Source organism: Haliotis rubra, unplaced genomic scaffold (genome assembly GCF_003918875.1).
Source record: "Haliotis rubra isolate DU_JTF1 unplaced genomic scaffold, ASM391887v1 Scf408, whole genome shotgun sequence".
In the NCBI taxonomy this organism is placed as follows: domain Eukaryota; kingdom Metazoa; phylum Mollusca; class Gastropoda; order Lepetellida; family Haliotidae; genus Haliotis; species Haliotis rubra.
In genome coordinates, this window is record NW_025767089.1 from 490,620 (window position 1) to 503,425 (window position 12,806).

The 12,806-nt window shown below is 37.9% G+C and overlaps 1 protein-coding gene across 2 annotated transcripts in view; it reads right to left on the reverse strand.

Moving 5' to 3' along the window:
* Positions 1 to 8,668, reverse strand: part of LOC124287898 (kinesin-like protein KIF28P) — a 75,006-nt gene extending 66,338 nt beyond the window's left edge. For both annotated transcript variants that reach the window (XM_046724382.1, XM_046724381.1), the window contains exons 1-3: positions 8,525 to 8,668; positions 8,053 to 8,091; positions 5,699 to 5,775 (exon numbers count right to left, since the gene is read on the reverse strand). In XM_046724382.1, coding sequence (XP_046580338.1) covers positions 5,699 to 5,775; positions 8,053 to 8,091; positions 8,525 to 8,538 — 130 coding nt within the window. In that variant the 5' untranslated portion in view covers positions 8,539 to 8,668. The remainder of the gene's footprint in view (positions 1 to 5,698; positions 5,776 to 8,052; positions 8,092 to 8,524) is intronic.
* Between the last annotated feature and the right edge of the window lie 4,138 nt (positions 8,669 to 12,806).

A 12,806-nucleotide genomic window follows, 5' to 3' on the forward strand; every position in this document is an offset into this window, starting at 1 on the left:
TAATTAAACAGAATTAATTATTATACTTTATTAGCTATTCACTGATGTGTCCAGCCTGTTCACTGCCGCCGATCATGATTTTAAAGGGAGGGAAGGGAATCATGGCAGTATAAATCGATGTTTTCTCACAACTAACTGTAACAGTGATAGTAATTCCGAATTTCTTATGCCATTCTTATGGGAAACATGTCAGCCAGCCAGGAACAACTAGACAATCTGCATAAACTGATTCTTGAACGGTGTCTGTCATTTTTCACATTTTACATCAATTTAACTTGTAATGTATTGGATGTAATGTGATACAGTTGTTGTAAGCCGACGTATTGTATCGTCAGCCTTGTAGTGCACTACAATACTGTATTGCTGTATCATTACTTCACTACAGCAATCATACAGCAACAACAATAATGTATCTACGGGTGTCACGATACATAAGTTTCATGAATCGATACGTATCATCACAATATCAAAATACATGAATCGATTAAGTTTCATGAATCGATACATATCACGATACCCATGTCATGATCCAATATGTATCACGATTACCCATGTCATGATCCAATATGTATCACGATTACCCATGTCATGATCCAATATGTATCACGATTACCCATGTCATGATCCAATATGTATCACGATTACCCATGTCATGATCCAATATGTATCACGATTACCCATGTCATGATCCAATATGTATCACGATTACCCATGTCATGATCCAATATGTATCACGATACCCATGTCATGATCCATATCATGATCCGATGTATCACGATACCCATGTCATGATCCATATGTATCAATGATCCAATATGTATACCCATGTCATGATCCGATATATCCACGATTACCCATGTCATGATCCGATATGTATCACGATACCCATGTATTATGTATCACGCGTAACCTATTTTTACATTTTGAACATTAATATTTCATATTAATATTTCATATTATGTTGTCTTTGAGTTATAATTCTAAAGTTCTAATTTCCCATCTTTGTGCATAAAAAATAATCATTTATAACTCTCATAACATCAAAAAACATGATACAATTGAAAAATGTAAACGATACATAAACATATTTAAACTGATACTTTCAAAAAACTAAATATCAATACAGTTTTGAATGTATCGATAATTGTATGTCTTAGAAAAAGTATCGATGCATCGTGGCATCCCTAAATGTATCATCAGCATAACAGCTGAACTGTTGATGATGAAATTAAACTAATAACTAAGTGAGTGATTGGGCCAAGATAACACCACTTTAAGGAAAGTTCAACAAAAAATCACAGATCACCAATAGCACCTAAAGAATCACACTGATACCCAGATCAGGAACTAAACCAGACTGTTAGTAGTGCCCACTCAAATATCATGGCTCCCTAACACAATATAAAAGACTTAATCTGGTAACTTTGGAAAAAGGAATTTATGTACACCTGTAGAAGACCTATGTAGTTAAAAGGGTTAAACACGGTTAATAGGTTGTATTTACTTTGTGTCTCATGTATTCACTACACAAGAGTGGGTGGAATCCCTTTAACACAATTCATGGAGTGCTTTGCGTAGGCCCAGGAAATATTAGTTGTTGGTTGTCATGAGTATTTTATTTTATTTTATTTTATTTTTAATTTTTTTTATTTTACTAATTACATACTGTTTTTCCATCACCTTTATTAAATTGTATTTGTGACGTCATTCCATTGTCTGCTCGCTCCATTACTTTTCAGGAACGGAGCGATGTGTACCAGTTTCAAATTAAAGCTTTCATTTTGTCATTTTGACATTTAATTTTGATAACAGAAATATTCCCAATACTTTGAATGTAATTTACGTAGGGTAATATCCTCGTAACTCTCCATTCCTTAACAATAATGTGCCTCGGCTCCTCGCCCCCTCGGCTCCATTATTTTTAAGGAATGGACAGTTACTCGGACATTACCCTCTACGGTACACATGATGTTTCTCGCCACTGTGTCCCATGGTTGTGCCAACATACAGTGCAGCCACCTGTACGACAAGCCAGGGAATGGGCCGACACGAACACAGGCCTGTTCCATTGACAGAAACAAACTGACACAAACAGGCAACAATGTGTCCATTTGAATGGAGTCATGTTTGTAACCTTGATGGGTAGATTAGATCAAGGGTTAGCAGTTACTTGGACTTGGTATAAGCTGTACAACAAGAACACACTTGCAAGGTATTAAGTGTATCATATGCTTGACTGAAATAATCACGTGTACAGAAATTCCACTGACACTTATAATGAAAGTTTAGGTTTCTGGGTAAGTGTGGGTCTCAAGCAACACATGCTTGCTGTGCAGGATTCCACTGTCCAGATGTACAGTTAGAACAGGTGCCCTGCATCCTATTGCTCATTGTACCAGACAATTCCCCTGTTGGGATTCCAAGTCGGAGCGGGTTCCCAGCAATCTATGCTCATTGTACCAGAAAAATCCCCTGTTGGGATTCCAAGTCGGAACGGGTTGCCAGCAATCTATGCTCAATGTACCAGAAAAATCCCCTGTTGGGATTCCAAGTCGGAACGGGTTCCCAGCAATCTATGCTCAATGTACCAGATAATTCCCCTGCTGGGATCCCAAGTCAGAGCGGGTTCCAAGCAATCTATGCTCATTGTACCAGAAAAATCCGACAATTCCCCTGCTGGGATCCCAAGTCAGAGCCGGGTTCCAAGCAATCTATGCTCATTGTACCAGAAAAATCCCCTGTTGGGATTCCAAGTCAGAGCGGGTTCCCAGCAATCTATGCTCAATGTACCAGACAATTCCCCTGCTGGGATCCCAAGTCAGAGCGGGTTCCAAGCAATCTATGCTCATTGTACCAGAAAAATCCCCTGTTGGGATCCAAGTCGGAGCGGGTTCCAAGCAATCTATGCTCATTGTACCAGAAAAATCCCCTGTTGGGATTCCAAGTCAGAGCGGGTTCCAAGCAATCTATGCTCATTGTACCAGACAATCCCCTGTTGGGATTCCAAGTCAGAGCGGGTTCCCAGCAATCTATGCTCATTGTACCAGACAATCCCCTGTTGGGATTCCAAATCAGAGCGGGTTCCCAGCAATCTATGCTCATTGTACCAGAAAAATCCCCTGTTGGGATTCCAAGTCGGAGCGGGTTCCCAGCAATCTATGCTCATTGTATAAAATAATTCCCTTTCGGGGATACCAAGTTTGAACTATTCCCCAACAATCTATGCTCCTTGTACCAGACAATTCCCCTTTTGGCATTCTAAGTTAGAACAGGTCCCTAGCAATCTATATTCATTGTACAAGACAATTCCCGTTGGGATTCCAAGTTAGAACTATTCTCCAGCAATCTATGCTCCATACACAAAGCGACTACATGGATAAGATGGTTAGACAGGTTGAATCAATGGAAATGCTTTGAACCATAAGGACTCTACATATGTATTTTGGATTCATTTGATGGACAATTTGTTGTAAATTGTCTTTACACAGAGTTGTAGAAACTAATGACAACATAACATGTCTTTCAGTGGCATTTAGAAGTTGTACATTGATGTCCAAGATATTTTTATGGATTAAACTTCTTTGTTAATTTCTCTCACGACGTTTCGAGACCATTCCAGGTCCCTTCATCAGGTGAACTGGCAGTTAGGACTATGATGTCGTCACTATGACGTCATAACTGAGTTATGACGTCACAATGCAAGTGACATCACAGTACACTAGGGAGAGTACTGTATAAGTGAGTTTGAAGAGTTAATTACATAATGATGAAAATTCATGCTAAATAATAGAGTTGAAAGTTGAATTGTCAATACACAACAACTGCTAATTACACAAAGGTTACTTGATAGCAGGCTTTCCAAAAAAGAATAGTAGACTCGTTTTTTCTTTTATCTAAAGTTCATCAAAAGTTAATCAAGAGGTCCCACGCACTTGGCAGGTATACACCTTGATCACGATTAATTGCTGGTTTATGTCTCCTTATCTCGACAGCTTCCTGTAGTTTTCTCCGACGCCAGTCGTTGTTATTTCTCGAAATCACCCTAATATCATTCCACATGATAACATGACTTGGGTTATTTGCCTTGTGCTCCGATATAGCTGACTTATCATTTTGTTTGCATACTGATGACTTGTGTTCATAACCCAAGTCATGTTATCATGTGGAATGATATTAGGGTGATTTCGAGAAATAACAACGACTGGCGTCGGAGAAAACTACAGGAAGCTGTCGAGATAAGGAGACATAAACCAGCAATTAATCGTGATCAAGGTGTATACCTGCCAAGTGCGTGGGACCTCTTGATTAACTTTTGATGAACTTTAGATAAAAGAAAAAACGAGTCTACTATTCTTTTTGGAAAGCCTGCTATCAAGTAACCTTTGTGTAATTAGCAGTTGTTGTGTATTGACAATTCAACTTTCAACTCTATTATTTAGCATGAATTTTCATCATTATGTAATTAACTCTTCAAACTCACTTATACAGTACTCTCCCTAGTGTACTGTGATGTCACTTGCATTGTGACGTCATAACTCAGTTATGACGTCATAGTGACGACGTCATAGTCCTAACTGCCAGTTCACCTGATGAAGGGACCTGGAATGGTCTCGAAACGTCGTGAGAGAAATTAACAAAGAAGTTTAATCCATAAAAATATCTTGGACGACAACATAACAGTAATGAAGAATCAGTGATAATGAATATATTGGAGACGAATTGTTCCAAAACTTTTCACTGATTGGCCAATCAACATTCTCATCTTATATTCAGCTGAGAGATTAGCCAAACCACTTCGGTCATTTCCAGTGTTACCGAGTCAAACAGACTGGTTCTTCTGTATTTTCTTGTGATGAACCCACGAGAAGATAAACAAGCAAGACTTCTAGTAGTACATGTGTCTATATAATCTCTGATTAAAATGCATCGGTCTCACGCCAAACACATGACAGTTTGATCTCTGATGTAAATACATGATTCTCACACCAAACATGTGACAGTGTGATCTCTCATGAAAATATGTGATTCTCATTCCAAAAAGGTGGCAGTGAGCTCTGATGAAAATACATGATTCTCACACCAAACATGTGACAGTGTGATCTCTGATGAAAATATGTGATTCTCATTCCAAAAAGGTGGCAGTGATCTATGATGAAAATACATGATTCTCACACCAAACATGTGACAGTGTGATCTCTGATGAAAATATCTGATTCTCATTCCAAAAAGGTGGCAGTGATCTCTGATGAAAAAAAATGATTCTCACACCAAACATGTGACAGTGTGATCTCTCATGAAAATATGTGATTCTCACACCAAACATGTGACAGTGTGATCTCTCATGAAAATATGCGATTCTCATGCCAGACAAGTGGCTTTGTGATCTCTTCTGATCTCACACCCACAGGGGTGGAAATAACCCATTGCCCGATGCCCGAGTCCAGTGTTTTTTTCTGTTGGGCAAGCAAATTTGTATATCACACTGTACCGGAGTCCAGTTGACTTTCCAATATTAATTATGCTGTTTATTTAAAAAATCAAAAAGAAAACGGCCGGTATAGTGGAAAAATTATCAGGGCAAGTGATTTTACATGTGCCACTGTATCGGAGTACACTAGCAATTTTAAAGTTATTTCCACCCTGACCCGACATGTGACTTTGTGAAACTACTGAGTTTGATAATGGCCAGAGTACTCACTGTTTCCATCAGGGTTTATGATCATCGTCATCTTGTCCTGCATCTTGATGATCAGTTTGGCCTGGCGGTCCTTCTCCCTGTTCATCAATAATCACAAAATTGAAGCATGCTCGTAGATCAGGAATTATACGTTTTTTACAATAGTATCAAGATTTTTCAAAACCATGATATACCATTGTTTAATCTTGCTCTTGTGCATAGTTGGTGAGTGAGTGTAGTTTTACGCCGCACTCAGCAATTTTCCAGCTATATGGCAGTGGTCTGTAAATAATCGAGTCTAGACCAGACAATCCAGTGGTCAACATCATGAGCATCGCGCAACTGGGAACCGATGACATGTGTCAACCAAGTCAGCGAGCCTGACCACCTGAACCTGTTAGTCGCCTCTTACAACAAGCATGGGTTGCTGAAGGTACATTCTAAGTCGGACCTTCACGGGTGCATAGTTGGTACATTGGATGAGTACAATGGCAAAAAAAGTATTTTGCATTTAAGAAGTGAAAATGATGGAAAGTTTTGCTTTGTAATCATCCTTTGAGATCAAGTCCTGTTTTAAGATTTAACTTTTCCATCAGATAAAACATTTCAATACTCCTGCCAAAAAATTAAAATCTTTTAAAACACTATGGCAATCACAATTTTGCACTATAATATATAACACAGAGCATGATACCATTTCAGATGACAGCAGTCAACATTTTTAATTTATCACACGTCAGTATTTTTATTTCAAGAAATAAATCTTGCTCTTGTGCATAGTCTTGTGCATAGTATTTTTATTTCAAGAAATAAAAATAAGGCACAACTGCACTCTCACCCAGATCGTACAAACAGTTACCTGAATCATTCAGATTCTGATTTTTTCTATTAGAAAAAGTCAAATACAATACTTTATTTTCTTGCAGTAATATTTTGCTTTAAAAAAAAAAATTGTGCGATTATGAGAGCGTGATTTGTCATGAAAAAGCAAAAGTCTCCAATAAAATATATTAGCTATCACATATCATGCTGACCTTACTTGACATAACAAAATATTCTTTTATGGGCTAAAAAAAGTCAATGGCTTTAGATGCAAACAACGACATTTGGTTTGCTTGGAATACTTATTTCTTTAATACTGCATTCACCATCAATGTGCTGACACTTAGAAACTTTACAAAGCAAGACACTTAAGAAGGCCATTAACAGCAAGTTAAATGTCTTTTCAGGGAATGAAAAGCTGTGTACAAACTGTTCAAACAGCACTAAAACTAAATCTTTTTAATAACAGTTGCTTGACAAATACATACCCCTTATATAATGCTGTTTTTAGTGAACCATTCCTACATTATATATAAGAAAAAGCAGACTGTCTCATAATTTTTTAGTTTTAGGTGCCAATTATGACTGCTTACAGACTGGTCCAGAAATCGGTCTGGGGAGATATTGAACGGGGTGTTCATTATGATGAATATGGTGTATTGTCTGACAGCACAAGGGGCATATTGTGCACATATTTTTAACAAGTGCTTGATTAGGTTGGAGAAATATGTGAATGCACAATCTTATGGAATTACAATCAAACAGAAATTTGGGTTGGCGAAGTATGTGCATGCATTAGATAACTATGGAGTCACAATGAATAGAATCTGGATTCAATTCATGACAAGCAGATTCCGGTAATACTGTGATTTTAATCCCACATGACCACTCAAATTTCACCACCCTGACCCACCCCTCTATCCACCAGCCCCACCTCTGTTCCCCACCTCAGTATTACTCTGTCCACCTGTGGCCTGAGTGTAATTATCGTCTCATTGTTACGAACTCTGTTGGGCAGGTGTTGCTGAACACATTGAGTCTACAACAATTGACTGTTATGTCTGGGTGCTACAGTATAACAGTGTAATATGATATAAATAGTACTGACTTATTTGTTTATAGGTTTAACAAACAATCAACATGTCATAAAAATCTTGTATCTTTCAAAGATGGAGATATGTCTGTATTTTGGTGGCACACATTTAATCCCTCTGTCTCTAAATTTAATAATGTTATTGTCAGCTATTTCTTGCTAAAAAACAGAATTGGATGTCAGAATACAATTCACTGAATAATTATCTCATTTGAATTTTGACTGATCTTTAGGTTTTCAGAAACACTTTCAACAGTTAACAAAAATTATTACTCTGCATAAGTTTTTACAACAAAATTGTTATAAAACATTGCACATTATTTATTTTTACCAATAATGGCCTCAAATTCAGTTAGGTAAGAATTCCAAGTAATCAGTAAGTAATCTCTAATGGCACTATCCAGAATGTTAATACAAATCATATATAATTCATTAATAATATTCAAATATATTCACTTACCTTTGGTTAAAGGGACGGACCCTCACGGCCACTTTCACCCTGAAGAAAACAATATGAAATATTATAATAATCTTCCACACCAAAACAAACAAGACAAATTTACACATAACATTTGTCTATACACTTTCAGTTGAGCAAATTAAATAAGAATGTAGTACCTTTAGTGGTAGACTATAACAGTAAGGCTTTTTGTCAAAACTCACAATTACTTCAATATTTTTGTCAACTAAAATTGTTTACACAAAGACAAAATGATAATTGAACTTACGAGTTTTCTGCCATTGTGATTATGTATTAGACATATATTATTGTAACCATACAAGAGACAGCAGTCGTTAAGTAACACAAATAATAATTCTCCTAGCGTGTAGAAAAGTCCGGGCACTCGAGGTTTGCAAACAAGATTCTATCTACGACTGTCACAATCGCCCCGCACCAACTCCAGGCGGCGAGTAAATGTAAATGTACTTACGAATCCTCCGGCATGCTCGTGTGTCTTTAGCTTCTAATACGTAATCCTGATCCCAGATTATATGGGATAAATTCCATATCAAACAGTGGCGACACAAGCCATATCTCCTCGCCCGACTAACTCGCCACTGCGCTATTCGTATGATTGTCGAGTAGGGAGACACGACCCAGTAACTATAGTCTATATCTCATAATGTCATTACCAATTCAGCTGGGTAGATAAGTGTTTTTGTACTGCATCCGCCTTTTTTAAATATAAGTTGAAGATGGGATTTTATATTTTCGAGTCTTTAAGTTACTAGGTAATAAATTATGTAGGTCGCTGTATGTGTTTTATCTGACGAATTAGGTGTTAGGCGATAACACTTTTCCCATTTTTGCGTAGTCATCTTTGCTAAACGGTTATCGTTTTAACACATTGAATTATTCATCTACATAATAAAAATGTGAAAAAATGACAAAATGTGAAAAAGACATTTTAGGTTTGTACTGCTCATTTTACAAATAGGTATGTAAGAGTGTTTAAACGATGTACTGATAGTATCTATGGGAAACTGGCGTCGGAGCGTGAATTATATTAAAGACTGAGAATTATTATGAAAACGCATTACTCTGTATAAACCCATTAAAGATTATCAGCTATCATTGGAAACTAGAGAAATCACAACATAGGCCATTACGACAAAGTTTAGCTATATTATGCGGATCACGAGTCCATTGAATATAGAACTAGCTATAAGCGCTGTTGTTGTCATGGTCACGGAATAAACAATCACGAGACAATAGCTCTCGCTCAAAGAGGGGACGATCGATGGTGTTAAATCGAAGTGTTTCGCCGTTTCTAACGTATATCTAAGGGAATATAACATAACAATTGCTTATATAAATATTTCAGGCCGTTACTCGAGACATAAATACCTACCTGCGTTGCAAGTGTGCATAATTTATTCAGGATCATATACAAAAGTTCATGATATCGCATGATTGTCTGAGAGGGTGTATCACATATAATTAATTGTGGTATTTCGAAAATCGAAGTGAGAGAAAAAAACACACGTGGATTTAGTAAATCATTTTCATTGAAAGTCGGATCCTTGTGAGCTGATTGCTGGTGAATGAATTCATCATATCACTGTTGGAGATTAAGAGAATAAGCAAGGCGCGACGAATAATTTCGGATTATCTGGATTATCCCTGGCTTTCGAGAGTGACTTACATCATTTATTCACAAGGGATAGATTATCCATAATTCCGAGTTTTTAATAGTTCATTCTTATATCAATCGTTGGTATTTTTGGGGTGGGAAATAATATTAAGTCAACACTACAAAGAAACTTCTTTGAAAGAAAACTTTGTTCAGATGACGTAATGTAAGCCTTTTGTGACGACATGGACAGAGAATGACGTATCACATGCTATATTTGGGATTACACTTTCTCTGTAAATAAAAGTACAAGCCGCAGTCACTGAGTGGTCTGACTTCGTGTGCTGGCGATGAATTTCCTGAATCTGAGGATGTGGGTTCGAATCCCGGATGGGGCTCAACCTAACAAAAGTACTAGAATCTGTACTTTACAGAGGAAGTTTAATCCCAAATATAATATGTGTTATATCTGCCGACTTTCTACATGGCATTGTGTATGCAAAGAATGACGTCATATACTAGTAGTATGTTCTGTTTAGTGAAGCAATGTGACGTCATTTGGCTTTTAGGCGAATCTACATTGAGAATATAGCATGTGCAAATATCCGGTAGTTATTACACACGATCTTTCTATCCTTGTTCGAGTTTTATGCACGAACCGTGAAGATCCTGGTTAGAATTGGCCTTCAGCAACCCATGTTTCTCGTAAGAGGCGACTAAAGGGATCGGGTGGTTAGGCTCGCTGACTTGGTTGGCACATGTCATCGGTTCCCATCTGCCTAAATCAATGTTCATGCTGTCGATCATTGGATTGTCTGATCGAGACACGAATATTTAAAGACCGGCGCCATGTAACTGGAGTACTGCGTGATTACACACTCTCAGGGGGTGTGGGTTCGAATCCCGGACGGGGCTCAACTAAAAAAAGTACTAGAACTTAGTACTATACTAAGAAAGTGTAATCCCAAATATAACACATGTTACATTGGAGTACTGCGTTATTTACAAACAAAGAAGTTTTAGGCACACTGATCTGTTATATATATATCTCATTCATTCATTCAATGTGCACGCTCAAACAGAAATGGCAGTTGATGAATAACATGCTGTATGGAGTGAGTGAGTTCAGGTTTACGCCGCTTTTAGCAAATTCCAGCAATATCACGGCGGGGGACACCAGAAATGGGCTTCACATACTGTAACCATGTGGGGAATCGAACCTGGACCTTCGGCGTGACGAGAGCGGACGCTTTAACCACTATAGGTTACCCCACCGCCCCTTTCGTCAAGGAACAAACATGGGTTGTTGGTGTCTCATACACGGAATCCCCCCGCTTTGAATTAATTGTTGATTCGACTCGACCTTATAAGGCCATCCGCACTTTTAGTGTCTCTCAACCCAACCTCCACAAATTAGATTGGTTTGATTGTTTATTGTTTAACTCCGCACTCAGCAATATTCCAGCTACATGGCCGCGGTCTGTAAATAGTCGGGTCTGGACCAGACAATCCAGTGATCAACATCATGAGTATCGTTCTACGCAATTGGGAGAGATCAGGTATTCTATGACATTTCAAAATTTAGATCACTTGGGACTATTCTCTAGATTCATATATCATGTAGATCAAGTCTCTTTGCAACAATTTTAAAATCAGCGTTTAAAAAGAAATTTCAAGCTGGCCTGGTGTGCAAGGGTCAAAGTATTATGTTTGTTCACATCAGGGCAAGAATTTCCACATCGGCAAAAATGAGAGAAAACTGTTATTATTTCACGTTGGAATGAAAATTCAGGCGATTCGGGAGCTGGTAAACACGCAGTTCATTTTCACCTGTTTTTACGAGAGTTTCAATGGTCATTTGATAAACTTTCAGGATAAAAGGGGTTGGGGTGGGTGCGCACCCCTGCAAAACCCACCCACCACCCTCTGGATACGCCTATGCCTGCCTTGGCCTAATTCAGGAGTTCGATTACTGTTATAGAGAGGTGAATATCACTATTGTCCTTATTGCTGTGATTACTGCTCTTGCATTATACTGCCTCTGAATTTGTATTCCCATTGTGATACCCTTGTATTGATTTGTATGAATATGTGGACAAGGTTAATTTTAGAATTTTAATCAATTGTTGATTACGTCGCATTTCATTGTTGTTTGTTTGTTCAGGGATAATCTCCAGTCTTCCATTCTCCCTCGTTTGTTTCACTCCTCGTTCTTTTACTGACTGATTCACGATTAACGTTTTAGTATGTTTAGTGTCAGTATCTGTTTATTTGCTTTATGTATTTCAGTGTCTGTTCAAGTGCTTTATTAATCCTACAGATATTGTTCTATTTATTATATTTACCAACAGGGTAACAATAAACGTGATCACCGGTACCGTCCGGTTTAGAATCGATTAACAAACAGTCCCCATTAACCTGGTAGCAGGGAGCCATTGTTATTTCAAACACATCACACTGGCTGTTGTCAATGACGCTTGGTTTTGCAGGGAATTAATGTATGTTGCCAGACTTTGGTGTAATTCCATCCTGTTGTGCGAAGACTGGAATATCGGTATTTGATATTAAGTCCCATCGAACCTGGCTTATCCGGACACCTGGCTTATCCGACACCTGTCTTACACGGACACCTGTCTTGTATAAAGCTTTAGATTATGTAAGAAGTTTGCGAAGTCAAAATCTACATCGTATCGTCTAAGTGACCTTGGGTGAACAAGAGTTAATAAGAAACTTGCGATTAAATTTCACTGGACACAGTACTTTACCATTTAAATTGTTTCCTGCTCTGCCAGGCATTGTTCATATGTAGGGATTAAGATTATTTGTGTATTGTCTTCAAAACTAACCAATCAAAGGGAGGTCGACGGGTGAATCCTTTTGCAATCATTTTCATGAACATAGGATCTCAAGCGACAGTGACTGTGCGTCATTTCTAGTGATCTCTGGCAGTGATTTCCTGAGCGCTTCAATCACTTTACAACTGCCAGAACGTACGAAAGCTAATGCTGCCACTTTTGTAGAATACAATATTTTTTTCTGCGAAAGTTCTCACATTTTCCATTATTTTCTCGTAGCTTCAACTATTTTCTCGTAGCTTCAAGTTTCTGTCCAAACCTTGAAACTTCGAATATTTACACCC